This window comes from Desmodus rotundus, chromosome 11 (assembly GCF_022682495.2).
Source record: "Desmodus rotundus isolate HL8 chromosome 11, HLdesRot8A.1, whole genome shotgun sequence".
Lineage (NCBI taxonomy): Eukaryota > Metazoa > Chordata > Mammalia > Chiroptera > Phyllostomidae > Desmodus > Desmodus rotundus.
The window spans coordinates 37,353,635-37,372,504 of record NC_071397.1 but is presented as its reverse complement, the minus strand read 5'-3'; the positions used below and the strand labels follow the sequence as shown (position 1 = coordinate 37,372,504).

Below are 18,870 nucleotides of genomic sequence, written 5' to 3'. Positions count from 1 at the left end.
TTTCTTGATTTACTGTCATAAAGTAACATTAATTTTGCTGCCCAATAATGATTTACCAACTTTGTTATCTAAAATTTGATAAACTCTATTGAGAGGATTTATTATTTTACAAAGCTAACTTTTCCTTCTTTCCCATCCCCAATTCTGAATTGTGGTTATTGGCATAAGAAATATAAAAGATATTCAGGCTGTAAGAGCCAAATCCATTCACTCAAAAATGATACCTACGCTGGAAATTTCTGGTACCTTCCTCAATAACCCAGAAATCCATATAATATACTTTCCACTTTCTACTTAATAATTCAGTTAGTTCAAGATTGGGTTTAAGAAGTATCACATTCAATGTCTACGGTCATCACTGTCATCTAACATTGTTCAGTGGTTTTCACCATATGAAAAAAAAAGTATATAGAATACAAGAGACAAAATTAGTCTTACATGCATAACAAGATTACCAACCTAGAAATCTGACAATATCAACTAAGAAACTATTGGAATAAATACAATTTTGGTGAAATGACAATATACAGACAGAAACATACAAATGCTTAATGTTAAAAAAATTAAAATATGTAATAGAGAAGCTTTCCGACTCAAGAAGATGCACTAAACATAATGCTTTTGCCTCCCCTGTTTTCTCAAGGCAGGAAATGAATAATAGAAAAGGGAAAAATAGCCAAAACAACAAAACTGAGGAGAGGTAGTGAGTATTAGACAAAAGAGACTAAGACAAGTCTTGTGTGGATGTGTGATGAAAGTACAGACAGAGCAAAGGAAGCTAAAGCCCAGGCACCAAGGGTGGGAGGGGGTGTGCATAGGGGACAAGGAAACAAATCAGATGCACAGGGGAAGAGGAAACTAATCTCTCCAGAGACCCCAGATCAACAGGTGTGGAAAGTGGGTAAAAGAATTGGGAATGAAAACAGGGAAATTAAATAAAGCAGCTGTACCAATTGCCCCATTTTTTTTTGCCAACAAAACACATCTATCTAACCCTGACCCCAGAGACAATCCAGAAAAGGAGCTGGTTGTTGACAAAACCATTCAAATTGCCTACAAAGATAGGCCTATACTGTGAGAATTGATATGAAAGAGGGAAGCCTGGCTCATCTGCACATCTAGAGGCAGCCCCACCTGCCTAAGGATAGACCTCTCATTCACTCATCAAAAAGCAAAGTCTCACCTATGTGCACAGATCTACCCAATTCCCAGAGAGGAGATGCCTACTGTGGAAGGAGACCTTACAGAAAAAACTGCACCTGTCAGCCATCCAGAATGAGCAATGAAAAGTATTACAAAAGAAACAAACTACTGAAGGAACGAGATAATTTACAGAACTTTTAAAAACTATTGTTTTATTTTATAATATATAATTTATAGAATATTAGTATATTCAGGACAATCGAAGACACAGCATTAAAAAAACATCATGCTACAAAAAGAACTGAGCATAAGAAAAAAATTTTGATTGCTGAAAGTATAATATTCAAAATAAGAATTAAATTATAAAGTAGAGAAAATGTCCTAAATATTTCAAGAATGCAATTGGACAACAACTAGGACAAAAAAAAAAGAGATGTGAAACAGAGAATGAATCTAGAAGGTCTATTATCCAACTGGTATGAGTTTTTGAAATAATATCCAAAGAGAAAGTATAAGTAATTACTGTATTTTTAATTCAGTAATAAGTTCCCAGAGCAGAGTCATAGACACAAACAAGATGAGTAAAACAGACTTGCATTTAGACTCATACCTGTGGCATTTCAACATAAAATGACCAAAAGAATCATAAAAATTTCCAGAAACACAAAGAGATCACTTACAAAAGAATAAGAATCATACTGATATCAAACATTTATATCCCAACATAACACATGTATACAATGAAGTATTATCTTCTAAGTCCTAAGTGAAAGTTACTGTGAACCTAAAATTCTATGTCTAGCCAAATTTCAATCAAGTGTGAGTGAAAAATAAATACACTATTTTCCAAATACAAGTGTGGGGAGCCTCCCTCATCTATACAACCTTTGCTTGAAGAAGTTATGTATAGCCTTCATCAAAATAAGGGACAAAACCACGAAAGAGAAAGTCACAGGACTCAGAAAATGTCTTTAAGAAATGAAGAAACATCCTTGAAGGCTGTGGTGCAGCGGATTTAGAGACTGGCAGTCAAAACTGGAACAGGAAGTCAGAGAGTTCTTGGAGGCACAAAAAGAAAAGTGGATTCCAGGTGACAGTACTAATCTTCAGGATATGTTAAAGGCTGTTATGTTTTTTTCAAGGAGAAAAGGTTATTAGAAGCTCTAAAAAATCCAAAAGCATCTAAAAGAATGCCACGGCCCAAATATGAAGCATCTAAAATGTGGCAAAATTTTATGAAATTGATGAACTATAAGGAAAGGCAAACCATTTAATCTGGACGCCAAGATCTCCTCTAAGGGGCCTATGGGCAGAGACAGTTGGCCTTAAGTAAAAAATAAATAAAATCTTACCCCCTGGTCATCTCAGTGGTGAAAAGTATTTATCTTAGCATAATATCAAGAGTGTTGTCCTGGCTGGGGTTGCTCAGTGGATTGAGCACTGTTCTGTGAACCAAAGGGTCGCTGGTTTGATTCCCAGTCAGGGCACAGGCCTGGGTTGCAGTCCAGGTCCCCAGTTTGGTATGTGTGAGAGGCAACCACACACTGATGTTTCTCTCCTCCTATTTCTCTCTCCCTTCCCCTCGCTCTAAAAATAAATAAATAAAATCTTTAAAAAAGAATGTTACTGGTTTTCAACTTTTAAAATCAATTAATGACAAAAGGCTGCAGGATTTAATTGTGGTTATAGAACAATATTATATGGAATCAGTCTTGGCATTCTGAAAATAAATACCATGGAAAATGTGAATGGGAAGGGAAAAAAGGAAGTGAAGGTAGGGGTAGAGGGTATTAATGTCACCTTCTTACACAGTGAAAGGTTGAGACATGCTGAGAAAAGTTAATAGAACAAGCTAATACAGATTTGAATAATTGAAAATCAAAAGGCAATCGCAAAGAAAATAAAATAACTCAAAATTGGGAAAAGGAGTGATGAGGTGAAGCTAGCAGATAATGCAAGCATGCTGAACCTTAACTGTCAAAGTGGGAATAAATAAACTTATATCTGATAAATGAACATATATGTACACTGACACACAAACATTTATCACATATGTGCATGTGGTGTTTGTCCACTTATTACCAAATAACCCCAAACTTTTTAATATAGTCTCCACCTTTTGATAGCTCCCTCATTATTAATCCCACTTTCTCAAGGTAGAATGTAAAAAACTATGTTTTCTAGTCTCTATGATGACTAAAACAAAAATGTGACCTAGGCTTTATCAAACCTAATTCAGCACTGAGTCACATAAGTGAATGGACTGGGCAAGGGGAGTCCATTTTTTGGCACCAGGTGTGATATGTGTTTTAAAGTCAGAGGTAGCAGCAACTGACTAGTCATGTTGGCATACATGCAATCTGCCCCAGTCCATTAATGTTTTGTCACTAAGAAACAGTAAAAGGCGAGGCATAACTGCAGGGCTAAGAGCCTCAGAAAAATTCAGTTCAATACACTATGCCTTTTGGCTGAGGCTAGCCCTTCTGCTCCATTTTAGAAATGTTTATTACATGGTTCTCCCAACTTTTATGCATTTTGCCCTTAACCACATACCTCAAGCAGGTTCAATCTTTCCTGACTCTAATTGCAAACCCTTACAAAGTTGTACAGGTTTTAAGTGGTGTGCCCAACCTATTTTTTCCATAAATCCTGTTAGTTTTAGTGAGTATTTATGTAGTATCCAGGACTTTGCAGAAATTGTATAATACCCAAAATACCTGTATAAAGTTTTACTTGAGGTATGGGAATAGCCATCAGAAGAACAAAGTAGAGAAATGGTTAAAAGTGGCAGTGTTTAGGGACCGAGCCTAGGGACAGGGATGAAAAATGGTTCTCTGCATTATAAACTCTGCTAAACTATATATATTGTTGACATCTTAGGGTATCTAATTTTAAAATCTCTTCTACTGCCACACATAGAAAAGGATTGGTGGGGCACTGGGCATTGGGGGGTGGGGGAGTGGATACTATAACAACAACACCATTCACAATATCAACAAAAATACATAAAATATTGAAAAATAAACTTAAGATGTGGAACAACTATGTAAGAAACTATATGGCTTAATTAAACATACAAAAGAAAAGATTAACAAGTAGAGAGAAAACCAAGTTCATGGAAGAAAAAGCAACAGAAATGACAGGGAGTGTATGTGATTGGAAGGACTGATTATCTGTGATAATAATGGCTGAAATTTTGGAATAGATAAATTAGAGAAGTAAAATGGTATACTTCCTAATTTCATTTTTAAAAAACCTTTGTAGACCACAGTTTCAATAAATTTTTAAGTGAAATTACAATAGCTAGATACTGTAAAACCACTGTGTTATAAAACAAAAGTCAAAAAAATATTATCGATTATAGCATAAATGTTATGATTTTGTAAGTGTTAGGTAACAGTTTAATAGGAAAGTAACTTAAATGACCATCAAAGTGAGGAACAGAAAGTCAACAAATTTAGATTTCTTACTTTACACTTAACATGTTAAATTAAGAACACAATGTACCTGTGATCTTTTTTTTGACTATGAAATGAGGTAATTTCTTTCTTTTCACTGTTCTAAAAGCAAAAGAAAACAGTTTCAACAAAATGAAAATAGTGAGTGAAACTCAAATAATTTAAGTGTGTAAGGGGATACACTGAAAAGGATTAGAAAAAGAAAAACAATTATATAATTTAATCTTGCTTTCTCCACTTCCATGTAGAAGGAAAAAAAATCCAAATGAAATAAAATATTGCAGTATGATTTACAAAGTGTATACACTACTTAGGAATATTATATATATATTTAAGTGTTATACAGGTGGGCAAATGTGAAAGAAAATTTCTGAAATGTTATAAAATACGTTGCAAGCTCAAATTTAGACGTGTATCATTTGTAAAACTCATGATAATTATTAAAGCATGAAGTTAGTTAACTGTAAAATAACTACTCTAAAATGAGGCCCTGTTGTACCATGAAAATACCAGGGTTCAAAAATTTAAGACCCGAGCTTGAACTGCAGTTCTGCCACTTATTAGCTGAGAGACTGAGGGAAGTTACTGATCTTTCAGAGACTTGGTTTTCTCACTTCTAAAATGGGAATGATAATTCTTAGCCTACAAGGCAACTGAAAGGATTAAGCTGGAACACATACAGTAGTGGTGAAAAGCCGTACACAAAATAAACATGAATGAGAAAGTAGTAACCTTCCCCATAAATACATTTCTATTGCCAGTATAGTTTACACTTTCAAGTTACATTCAGATCACATTACAAATGACAGTTTATTAAATGACATCTGAAAATTATTCACAAATTGTGCTCAAACTCTGCATGAGAAGTGGCATGCTTCTCAACCAAAGCAATAAAATAAAAAAGCAAAGGATCTGAAGTCCAGTGATCGCAGTGAAAGCAACCCTGTGAGCTGTGTGGCCTGGAGCAAGCTCCTCTGCCTTCTCTAAACCTCAGTTTTCTCACCTACAAATAATGACATGGATGTCTAATGAAAAGAACAGCTGTGAACACTAAAGGAGATATATGTAAAACATGTCCTTATACCTGCTTTTATTTACCATTTACCAGACACTAAGCTATGCTTCGTTTTATAAAATATATTACACAAAATTAGATTAGAACCCATTACTTTAATCTTCTTCAAAACATATCTAAAAATATATCAAGTGGTAGGACTGATACACTCAGCTCAGTGTATTTTTCTTCCTACAGGAATTAGCAGTTTCTCCTTTAATTTCTTTCACTGAAAAACCAAATTATTACTACATATTATTTTTGAAATTCAGTAAGATCATTCAACAAATAATTATGAGTTCTTCTACATATTCGACATATTGTACATATTGAAGGATACAGCAATAAAAATATACAAAACTTCCTGCCCTCATGGAATTCAGAGAATTGGCTAAGGGAAACCACACAGGACAATAAATGTAGTAGTCACATCCCAAACACAGCAACCAAGAATCTAAAACTTGTTCCAATTAGTACAACTAGCTAACTAGTTGTGGTCATGACAAACAAAGCCCTATGGGGACAATGACTTGGCAAAAGGGGGACCAAGCGCCTAACTGTCAGCTTTTCTAGTTTAGAACAGAACAACTCTCATCAGACGGGAAGAACTGGACCTGCATGCCTGCTGTCTCCGCAAAGTGAACCTGCATCCAAAATAATCCCAACTAAAAATGAAACTTATTTTCACTTCTCCTTAAAAAAAAAGATTCATTTTACCCCAGATAATATTAGTAAGTCTAAAAAGAATTTTGACTCATCTATTTAATAGATTTTGGATATTAGAAACTTATTATAATCATGAATGAAATACGCAATTTTTAACATACAATTAAGAATAACATTGTTCACCATCAGAAAAATATAAACTACTCTCAGTGATTAAATATGTCAAATCAGTAATAATTTTAAAACCAAATATTCTTGTATTGTCAAAGAGATAATTTTCATCTGGCCATATTCTTTGGTTACACGTTTACTAAAAGCTTATTTGCAGAAGGAGAAGAACACAGCAGAGATTTCTAATTTTTTTCAGTCCAAAAATAATCATTTATTCTCACACATATTTTAAAGAAAACATTTGGGTTACATTAAAATATATGCCATGGAATAAAAGTACTTTCATGCTACTTATTCAGAACTATAGCATAAAATATGCTTAAATTAAAATGACACAGACCCTGCTACAGAAACCTGGTGATATTAACCATGAAACTTGGCTTAAGAGAGGCCTCTAGTGGTTATTGGTAGTTACTAGCTCCCCTTCCCACCAACAACCTCCACCCTCTGGTAAAGCTCTTATTCATATTCATTCACTCATTCTCTCCCCTCTCCCTCACCAATTAAAAGCCTCAAGCGAAATAACTACTATCCCATCATGGAATTATTTAATTAAGTCCAAGAAATCAACTAAATAATGTATATAACTGGTAGTATTAAATCATTATGGGTTCTCTAAAGGTAAATTCTACAACTTCCCCATAAAACCAATTTAGAGACATTCAATAAAATAAAGACCCTAGTCCTGGCCTGGTGGCTTGGTTGATTGGAGCGTCGTCCTGTGCACCAAAAGGTTGCGTGTTTGATACCCAATCAGGGCACATACCTAGGTTATGTGTTGGGTCAACCAATCGATGTTTCTCTCTTTCTCTCTCTCCCTTCCTCTCTCTCAAAAATCAATAAACATATCCTCAGGTGAGGGTTAAAAAAAAATACAGACCCTAAACATTACCTTGCTAGTGTTAGCAATCTTAATAAAAATGAAATCTATGGTAGTCTAAACAAATACCCTATGAAAATTAAAAACAAGCTTAAAGACTACAAATTAGACTTAAAGTCATAAAATACAACACATGGGTTTTTATGTTTATCTTCAGTGGTATTATGGGTCTTCTAAACATGTTTGCACTATTCATAAATATTTAACACTAATACCATTTTCAAATCCAAGACTAAGCAAACTTGGTTCTTTATATATGAATGATTACCCACATTCAGATGACTAAGGTGTAACTCCTTTCCAGTTCCACTCCTACATATCCCTTTCCCTCTTTATTGTAGGCCTCTCCTGCTTCCAGAACCACCAAACACCCACCCAACCCTGCCAGCCTTAGAAACTGCCTTACCTTTATCCAAGGCCCCAATAAAATCTTTAGAAGCAAGAATGGAAATGACTGGGGTACAAGGGTAGAAGGATGTTAAATCTAGAAACACTGAACCCTCAGTCCCAACCATTGTCACTCTCTCATGCCAGGGATGAAGTACGCCCAGCCTTGTTCCACACTGTCCTACTGCTGAGGCCTCTCCCAGCTCCAGTGATAGCCCACCTCCCAAATACTCTGAAACAATAGATACCTCAACAAGTAGCCAAAGCTCAACCATTTGCATCTATGGGCACGGCATCTTTTGCTACATAACTTAAGTTTAAAAGAGGAAGGAGAGGGAAAGCAAGAGGGCAAGGTGGAGAGAAGAGTGGAGGGAGTAGAGAGAAGATCCTTTCTATGTCATTCCCTAACTTGGTTAATTTTTTAAAAAATAAACTGCCTTCCGAGTACCTCAAAAAATGTAGATTACTTGTGGGGAAGAGACTTTGAGACACTATATTGTACCACAGTGTGTTGTAACAGATAAAAATCCTGATGACCAGAAGCACTACGTAATAACTGTTACAGATAAAAAAGTCACAGGTTGCTCCTGGGAACAGCAAGAAGGCCAAAGGGAACAGGCCTAGGCTGACCTCTTTCAGTTCTAACCTCTGTGACAATGACCCACCGGCACTGCAGAGAAGGAAATGACAAGAGAAAGGTTCTGAAAAACCGAAATTGTTGTCATAAGGTTTAAAGGGTAAAGGATTTGTTCTGGATTCATAAGAAAACACTGCAGGCCCTCCTTGGCCAATGTACAAGTCTCAGTTATAAAATGTGGTCATCTGGATTCCATGAACAGCTAGCAATAATGTGACAGCAAAATGTAAGGTAACATTTAAATTTTAAAAGGCTTAAAGCCACAAAAATTATGCACAGAAATGTACCAATGAAGTAAAAAGCTCTATACCTCAAAAAATGCATGTCTTAATACAGTAGAACAATCCATGTTCATTTGGATTATTTTTAAAAGATAAAATGATATACAAAAGGTTCTGGGAATATTGGCATCCAAAAGGTTAAAAAGTATTTAAATCTGTCCACAAAATAGTAAGTCTAATCTATGCAGAAAATGGAATTATCCTAAGAACTCATTTCTCAAAAATTGTAGATAGCTGAAGTTTACTGTAGTCAATTCCACTTTGCTTTTCAGAATAAACTTACCCTATTCTAATGAAAAATTCAAATGAATTTTTACACACCATTATAAAAAATGAACAACTATTAAAGAAAAATAAAAACACAGGGTTGAACTAAAAAGACTTTTACATGTTTCAACTTAGAATTAGTGGACTTATTCATACAACAACATACTAGAGTTACTTTCTAAACCTTTGTATAAGCACCAAGAATAATAACAAGCACCCAAGCACTTCAATATCATAAGTTTCTATAATATATTATCAAACTTGTCTCTTGCTGATATTCATAATAATTTTTTGGCAAGTATTTATCAAACACCAAGCCTATGCCAAGCACTGTTTCAGGTAATGAGATTTCAGTAGTGCACCAAAGGACAAAAACCCCTGCCCTCACAGAACTTACCCTCTAACAGGTAAGAAAGATCAACAATGTAAATAATAAAACAACATAATATGTTAGATAGTGTTACTCTCTCTAGAGAAAAAGAAATAAAAGTGGCTCCTAGTAGGAGGAATGGGATTCAATATTAAGTAAGCTGGTCAAGGAAGGCCTTAATGACAAAATGGTATTTGAGTAGTGACCTAACATATTCAACCAAGAGCACTTCCTGAAGGATGTCAAATATGGTGAGGTCAGGTAAATCCCTGTAGAAATTTGACTTTCCCACTGACCTTAATGAGAAACCAGTGAGGCCTTTTAAGACTAGAAGAGATATGACATGAATCACATTTCAAAGATCCACTCTGCCTATGGCAAAGAAACATCAGAAGCACAGACAGTAGTTCGCAGGCTCTGGCCAAAACCCCAGTGAGAAAGGCTAGCAGTGTGCACCAGGATCAAAGGTAAGAGCAGTATAGGTGGACTGATTCCGGACATACTGTAGGCGGTGTCAGCAAGATCTGTTTTGGAATTGAACACAGGAAGGCAGAGCATGAGAGAAACAGAGAAATCAAAGACACCAAGGTGGGGAGAACCAAGATGGCAGCGTAGGTAGACACACTGCGCCTCCTCGCACAACCAGAACTGACAGAAAATTGAACAGCAAGGAAGTCCGACACCAAGGAAATAAAAAATAAACATTCATCCAGACTGGTAGGAGTGGCAGAGACAGGCAGCCGGAGTGGAGACGACTCGCATTGCCATGGAGGGACCGAGACTGGCGGAGTGAGTGACCAACAGGGCAGGCATCTGACCGCTAGCAGACCCTGCGGCCCCACATTCTCGCAGATAAACTGAGAGGGCTGGACTCAGAGGGGCGGAGAACGGGGCAGCCAGAGCGTCGGGTAGCACCCCGCGGCCCCACATTCGCGCACAGATAAACCAGACAAACGGTGGGGAGCAAAGCAGACAGCGCAACCCAGGGCTCCAGCGCGGGGAAATAAAGCCTCAAACCTCTGATTGAAAACACCCGTGGGGGTTGGGGCAGCAGCAGGAGAGACTCCCAGACTCACAGGAGAGGTCGTTGGAGAGACCCACAGGGGCTTAGGGCGTGCACAAGCCCACCCACTCAAGAACCAGCACCAGAGGGGCCCAGTTTGATTGTGGGTAGCAGAGCGAAAGACTGAAATCCAGTAGAGAGTGGAGCGGGCGCCATTGCTCCCTCTTGGCCCCTCCCCCACGTACAGCATCACAGCACAGCAGTGACCAGCGTTACCCCACCCCGGGGAACACCTAAGGCTCTGCCGCTTTAAGTAACAGACACGACAAGACAAAAAAAAAAAAAAAAAAAGGCCCAAATGACAGAACACTTCAAAGCTCCAGAAAAAATACAACTAAGGGAGGAAGAGATAGCCAACCTATCAGATGCACAGTTCAAAACACTGGTTATCAAGACACTTACAGAATTGGTTGAATCTGTTCGAAAACCAGATGAAAAAATGAAGCCTATGCTAAGAGAAACAAAGGAAAATGTACAGGGAACCAATAGGGATGCGAAGGAAACTGGGACTCAAAATCAACGGTGTGGACCAGAAGGAAGAAAGAAACATCCAACCAGAAAAGAATGAAGAAACAAGAATTCGGAAAAATGAGGAGAGGCTTAGGAACCTCCAGGACATCTTGAAACGTTCCAACATCCAAATTATAGGGGTGCCAGAAGGAGAAGAGGAAGAACAAGAAATTGAAAACTTATTTGAACAAATAATGAAGGAGAACTTCCCTCATCTGGCAAAGGAAATAGACTTCCAGGAAGTCCAGGAAGCTCAGAGAGTCCCCAAAGAAGCTGGACTCAAGGAGGAACACACCAAGGCACATCATAATTACATTACCCAAGATTAAGCAGAAGGAGAGAATCGTAGAAGCAGCAAGAGAAAAGGACACAGTTACCTACAAAGGAGTTCCCATAAGACTGTCAGCTGATTTCTCCAAAGAGACCTTACAGGCAAGAAGGGGCTGGCAAGAAGTATTATTCCAAGTCATCAAAGGCAAGGACCTACATCCAAGATTACTCTACCCAGCAAAGCTATCATTTAGAATGGAAGGGAAGATAAAGTGCTTCCCAGATAAGGTCAAGTTAAAGAAGTTCATCATCACCAAGCCCTTATTATATGAAATAAGTTAAAGGGACTTACCTAAGAAAAAGAAGATCAAAAATATGAACAGCAAAAATGACAGCAAACTCACAGTTATTAATGACCACACCTAAAACAAAAACAAGAGCAAACTAGGCAAACAACTAGAACAGGAACAGAACCATAGAGATGGAGATCACATGGAGGGTTGTCAATAGGGGAGTGGGAGGGGGAGAGGGGGGGAAGGTACAGAGAATAAGTAGCATAGATGATAGGTGGAAAATAGACAGGGGGAGGGTAAGAATAGTGTAGGAAATGTAGAAGCCAAAGAACTTATAAGTATGACCCATGGACATGAACTATAGGGGGGGAGTGTGGGAGGGAGGGGGTAGGCAGGATGGAGTGGAGTGGGGGGGGAATGGGACAACTGTAATAGCGTAATCAATAAATATATTTTAAAAAATCCCAAAAAAAAGACACCTAGGTGTAAAGGCAGTCTTATTTATTTCAATAATTAGCATAATTTAAACTTTAATTAAAGTATAAGCATGTCAAAATTGTGTCAGTTTTACCCTAGCCAGTGTAGCTCAGTTGGAGTGTCATCCCACAAACCAAAAAGTCACAAATTTCATTCCAGGTCAGGCATATGCCTAGGTTGTGGGATCAGAGGCAAAGATCACTGTTTCTTATATTGATGTTTCCCTCTCTCCCCCACCTCCTTCCCCTCTCTCTAAAATCAATACTCATATCCTTGGGTGAGGATGAAAAAAAACTGTGTCAATTTTTTTCTGTAAACATATGAAAATCACCTTGTAAACTGTCGTTTTCCTTTTTGTTTGCATTGTTTTATGGAGTTGATTCTAAGTTAGATGACAACATAATTCTTGAAATCCTGAGTTTCCTTCAAAGCCTGTCATTCTCCTGTCAAAATCAAGTTCTTATTTGCCACAGGCAGCTTCTCTGGATTTCTACTTACTAAAAAAAAAAAAAAAAAGTCTTCAAGCTAGATAGCCTAAATCTCCCTACCACTTCAATCACTCATTTTGATTGTGGTCTGTGTCTCAGCAGGAAAGCCCATTCAAGCCCACAACTTGTAACCACCGTTCTTACTCCTAGGAAGACTCTGGAATGAGCTCCACTTATGCGATCCTATTTTGCATCAGTGTGACAGCTGAGCTGGGTTATGAAAAATGGAGCACAGGGTGTGGACAGAGCTGAATGACAGAAGAAACTTCTCCCGGTCAGAGCACACCAGGGCTCTCCCAGAACCTATACAAAGGCACACTATAACAGAATCCAAGGAAATGAATCAACAGGACCGTGGTTCTTTTTTTTTTTTTTTTTTAACTTTCTGTTAAACTATAACAATATGCAAAAAAAGGGCATAAAATGAATGTTCTGCTCAATGTTCAAAATTGAACCTATGTAACCAACACTCAGAACAAGGAACTGTTTCCAGCAATCCATCTCCTCCTTCACATACTTTTCAGCTACTAACGACCATTCGAGTATTAATCACTGACCTGACACCTGACATCATAGGTTAGTTTCCTCTATTTTTGAACTTTATATACCCTATTTTGCCATGTATAATGTGCACTTTTTTGCCCAAATTTTTGAGGGAAAAATAAGAATGCACATTATACATAGGTATAGTGATTACAAGCCAGGGGTATAGTAGGCCTAATAATCCCATGTACAATGCTCACAAAAAACCATGGGTGCATATTATACACGGGAAAGCATTATATATGGCAAAATATGGTAAACTGAATCATATGCTATGTATTCATTTGAATCTGGCTTTTTAAAGTCATCTCACAATGTGTTTGTGAGATGAAAATACATTCTTCCATTAAATTGTTGGTTCATTCTCATTGCCAAGCAGCATTCTAATTACTTACTTTTCCATTCTCTGGTTGATGAGTATTCAGGTAGTTTACAGTGTGAGGCTCTCAGAAATAGAGCTCCTGGAAACATTCTCAAACTTACCTTTCATATCATGCATTTCTGTTGGGTATATACACAGGAGTGGAATTGCTGAGTTATAGGATTCAGGTAAATAATGTCAAACAATTTTTTTAAATGGTTGTATCAATTTATATTACCAACAGTAGCATATGAGAGATAGGTTGGATCCACATCCGCAGCAATAGTTGGTATTTGAATATTTTTCATTTTAGCTAGAATGATGTCTTTAGTGATATCATACTGTAGTTTTAATTTGTATACCCTGATGACTAAAAAAAACTGAACATTTTTTTCATACTATTATTATTGACCATTTAGATATCCTCCTTTGTGAAATGCCTTTTCAAGATTTTGCTCATAATTCTATTGGGATGTGCTTTCATTTTTAATTGTAAGAGTACTGAATATATGTTGATGAGTTTCCCCAAATCTGTGGGTTGTCTATTTACTCTCTTATTGGGGCTTCTTGATGCATCAGTTTTTAAAATTTTAGTAAGACCAAATTTTATCATTCTTTTAAAAATGTTAATATTCTGTTTTGTTTTAAGAAATCTTTGCCTGTACAAGATCATAGAAATATTCACTTATGCGTTCACCTAAGAGCTTCATCATTTTTTTCTTTGACAATTAGAACTGGAATTCTAACTGCAGTTGACATTTGTGTGATATTTTTCATGTTACCCAACTAAACCAGCATCATTTATTAAAAAGACCACCTCTTCCTCTCTGAATGCAATTTTCACCTTTTCCTGAATCAGACAACCCAAGTCTGTTTCTGGACTCGTTATTCTGTTCCATTAGTCTATTTGTCTAACTTTACACAAATATAATGCTGTAATTACCACAGCCTTATAACACATTTTGACACTTGATAATTAAGTCCTCTAGCTTTATTTTTCAAAATTGCTTTGGCTATTCTTTGCCTTAATAATCATTAACATGGTATGTGCCATGGTTAGTTTGGATCTTCTTTATTCCCTATGAATAATACTTTGATTTTTCTGCATCACAATCTTCACCAAAAAACACTATATGCTACACTGTTATAGTAGCAGTAACTGCAGATTATTTTTATGTAATTGACCTAAGAAATAGCTGTAAAGCTACAAGAATGCCAAAGTTCTTAAAAATAGTAAATATAAAATACTCTGAGGTCTTAGGACTCATTTGCTATAAGAATAAATCAAGAAAAAACCAAAATAACACATGCAATATTATCTAAACTTTAGTAGATAAAACTATCACAAAAAAAAAGAAAAAGAAAAAAGCTTAAACTTATTTATATTCCAGTATGGAAGTAGATGATTTTGGTTATAGCCCAGTAAATGAGAACTAAACTGTATCCTTGAGAGTGAAATATATGAATCATATTAATAGTAGCAATAAGATCAGTCTAATCAGGCCAAAGTTCAAGAGGAAACTTAGATAGACAACTATAAATCAGAGCTGCCAGAATCCCACAACATAAAATTCAAGTTGTGATCCATAGTATTAAGGCAAAGAGTTAGTTTTTTAAATAATCCATCTCCATTTCTTTTGGAGAAGAAACAAAAGAAAACTTAGCCAAACCATTTCTGACTATATTGAACCTAGCTTATTAAACCATAATGAATCAGAAGTTTAAAATACCGATGTCCTCCCTGTGTTTATTTGCACTGCTCCATTACTCACACAACTCAACCCAAGCTGGCCATATGAAGAACACATTTGTAATATTCTCAACTTAGAGAACTATGGGAGGAAAAAACCTAAGTGATTTGTTTCCTTGAGCATTTGGCTTATTATATAGCATACATTTCTTTCATGCTATAAATTTTTAAAATTTTAAATCAATTGAAAATGCTCACATAGCTCAAAATTTCAAAACCATTCTTTGCAAATATCCAACAAACCTTGCCCAAGATTTTAAGGGAATGACATCTATCAACATTATATTCGTACCTTGCAAACTGTATCCACATCCCAGGGTAGTATAGTCCGCAGATCAATGATTTCACAAGATACTCCAAGCTTTTCTTGAGCCATGGAAGCCACCTCTCGGATCACATGAACCTAAAATAAGGAGAAAAATATGTAGAGAATAACCACAGAAATTCAGGCCTAAAACATTAGTTGAATTCTAGCATCATTCATAGAGGGAGGATCTTTTTAAATTTCTTTTTTATTGAATTTATTGGGGTGACATCGGTTAATAAAATTATATACAGAGTAGGGGAAGGGAGAAGAGGGTAAAGAAGAGACAAAGGGTAATGAAAGGAGAGTTGACTTGGGGTGGTGAGCACACAATGTAATATACAGAGGATGTATTATAGAACTGTATAATAGAGTATTGAAAGTCAGACGAATTGATCTTTACAGAGAATTAATAAGTTTGCTTTAGACATATTGAATCCCATAATCCACCAAAATAATCAAAAATAGATGTCTAGAAAACAACTGAGAAAAGGTTCTTAAAGAACGTGAGAGCAGTAATTGCTAGAGATACTAATTCCAAAGATACCAGCACTGAGGTAAAGTCACAGGAGTAGGTGGGATTTCTAGAGAAAGCATTTTTAGGGAACAGTAAAGAGCAGAAATGGTGAAACCCTGTACATGACCAACATTTAAGGGGGAAACAGGTGAAGAAGAATTCACTAACAACAACAAAAAAGGGGGAAAAAAGAAGCAGGAAGGAAGTCAGGAGACTGTGTATTCCAGAAGCTAAAGAAGAAAGGATTTCATAGAGTAGCCAGTGTCATACACCATAGCAATAAGGGATAGAGTTGGGTTTAACCACCTGCAGGTTAGTGCTGTTAGCAGATACAGTGAATTAGTGGGAACAGAATGCGTAAAATACAAGACCATAAGGAAGTTAAGGAATTAACTACTGGTGGTAGAAATGGTTCAAGATTAGTATTAAAAGAAAAAAATGGAAAATATACTGATATTTAAAAGAAGAGTAGAAAAATGTACTTTTTAGATAGGGAAGAGATACACACCTTTTTAATAAACGGGACATGGAAAGAAGAAGCTAAAGATGCAGGAGAGGGACCAATTGCTGTATCCCAGTCCTGAAGAAAATAAATTGACTATAATCTGAAACAGTTTTGGAGAGGTGGTTGTGACACCCAGACACCAATCCTTTGAAGACAAGGAAAACAGGAAAGGACTGAAAGAAGTGTTAAGTATAAAGGGAAAGTAAGTCATGGGAGTAACAACCTAATACACTCTAACTTCATTATTAAAAAGAGAGGCAAGAATATATGCTGAGAGTGACAGGGATGCGGATAAAAAGATTTCCCACTGGAGGTGAGAAACTGTAAATTCTGTAGCTCTCCAAGTCAAAAAATCAAGTGGAGAAAAGAAACAAAGGCTGTGATATTGCAAATGATTTGCATTGTCTTCTTTGTACGCATATTAAATTTTCTAAAGTAAACAAGTATTTCCTTTACACAGAAAAAAGAAAAACTGAACACTTCTTTAAAAGGTGATGAAGAAGTGTAAGAGAAACTGTGGCCACAGAAAGAGTTCTGAGCTTAAATGCTTGGAGACAGAGCAATGTGATGACAAGCAACAGGGAAAGTGGAGGTGGACAGTAGTGAGGTTTCCTGGAAAAGAGAAATGCAGGGGTTCCTGAGGCTAGGCCACTGGATGGGTCCACATGGCCAGCAAAGTAATCGTGAGAGATGGCAGCAGATGAGGTGAAAAAGAAAATACTAAGTGAAGTACAACAAGTAGTGGATAGGTAAAACGCTCTTCAAAAGAAATAGTGTCTTTAAGGAATACATTTTTGTAAATGCAATATATTTTTAATGGCTTCACCATATGCATATATATTGTAAAGACGGAATAAGCACCTGACCTTCAGTCAAAAATCAGTACCAGATATAGATGTAGCACCAAACGAGATAAACTTGATATAAGGAAAGCATCATTTTCAATTCTTCATAGTATCAGGATTAAAAGTAAGAGCTTCCAAGCACATGAACCTTACCAGTTGGTATAAATGTTACTGACCTGTGTGCCCCAGGCAACTAGAGTAACATCGCTCCCTTCCTGTATGATCTCGGCCTGGGACAGGGGGACATTGTACGGTTCTACAGGAACCTGTTCCACTGAACATAAAACAGGGAAAAATCAAGATTAATTATTTTCTCTCATGTGGCATCTGTGCATAAAAGAATATTAAGAATATTTTCTCTCATTGTGGCAAAGCTTTACTTATTCTTCCATATTTATAGCAGAAATAGCATTTACCATACAGCTTCATGAGATTACCACACAGATGAAAAAACGCAATATAAGTGGTATGAAACATATCAGCTACACTGGAACAGAAAAAGGGCATTAGGTAAAAACTAAGACAATGAAGTATGGGCTTTAGTCAGTAACAATGTGTCAAAATGTACTGCACTAACGCAAGATGTTAGTAACAGAGAACACTGGTTGTGGGGCGTGTGGAAATAAATGCTCTGTACTACATTTAGCTTGGTTTTTTGTTTTTTTAAATAAATCTACAACTGTTCTGAAAAATAAAGTATAAAAAATTTTTAATATATCTGCTAAAACTCAATTAGACTAAATTAAGTTCCCAGACAAGTTTTCTATCAAGGAGCAAATTTATAAAGGTTTGAAAAAAAATAAAACCACATAGTAGGGCCAAATTTTTAAGCATATTTTACTTTTGCACTTTGCATCTATGAACACTTTGTCAGCTGTAGCAGCTGACTACACCTTAATTTTCAAAGCTAAATCCTAGGAAACTCAGAGAGAAACTAAATCAGTTCCACCAAGACAAAATGAGGAACAGCTGCTGGTATCCCAGAAAAAAACATTTGATTTCTCTGCCCAACTGAGTATAAGCAATACAGAGTTGACTGAATTCAAGAGGAAATCATAAGGCAAATTTTTTAATGAAATGGACTAGGAGAAGTTGATAGAATTACTCCATTACAGGGAGGCCTTCTTGAATTCCTGTGTGAGAACATTACAGTGGAACTGACAGAGGAAAAAACTGTTCCCTTTTGTTCATTTTCTCCATGGTCATATTATCACTGCTACATAAATTTTTTTATTCAAAGAGCACAAGAGAATAAAAAGTTCCCTCTGCTCCCCAGTCAGTCCTTCCAACTACATGGGCCAAAAGTAATCAATGCCAACAATTTCCTGGGTGTCTTCAGTAAACAGCTTTCTTGGTGGCATCCAGGTTTCTGTATCCTATTCCTACATTTGGGAATGCCCCACCTTATGAGGCAGGGCCCTTTCTGCACTACAGAAGTAAGATCTTTCTTACTACAGAAGTAAGATCTTAAGATGTAGTCACTTTCCCAGCTTCCCTTGCAGCTAGGGCACAAAATATGGGCTCTATCAATCAAATGCACCCATGCCTGACTCTGAATTGGAAGCTGATGACACGCAAGAGCAGCAAGTGTCCAGAATCCATTCCAGAATACTGGTAACAGTGGAGGCAG

At 36.7% G+C, this 18,870-nt stretch overlaps 1 protein-coding gene across 1 annotated transcript in view; it reads right to left on the bottom strand.

Moving 5' to 3' along the window:
- BCKDHB (branched chain keto acid dehydrogenase E1 subunit beta) overlaps positions 1–18,870 on the bottom strand; it is a 209,187-nt gene that overhangs the window by 105,222 nt on the left and 85,095 nt on the right. Inside the window, exons 7-8 of the mRNA XM_024576580.3 lie at positions 17,417–17,514; positions 15,362–15,472 (exon numbers count right to left, since the gene is read on the bottom strand). Of these exons, the coding sequence (XP_024432348.2) occupies positions 15,362–15,472; positions 17,417–17,514 (209 nt within the window). The remainder of the gene's footprint in view (positions 1–15,361; positions 15,473–17,416; positions 17,515–18,870) is intronic.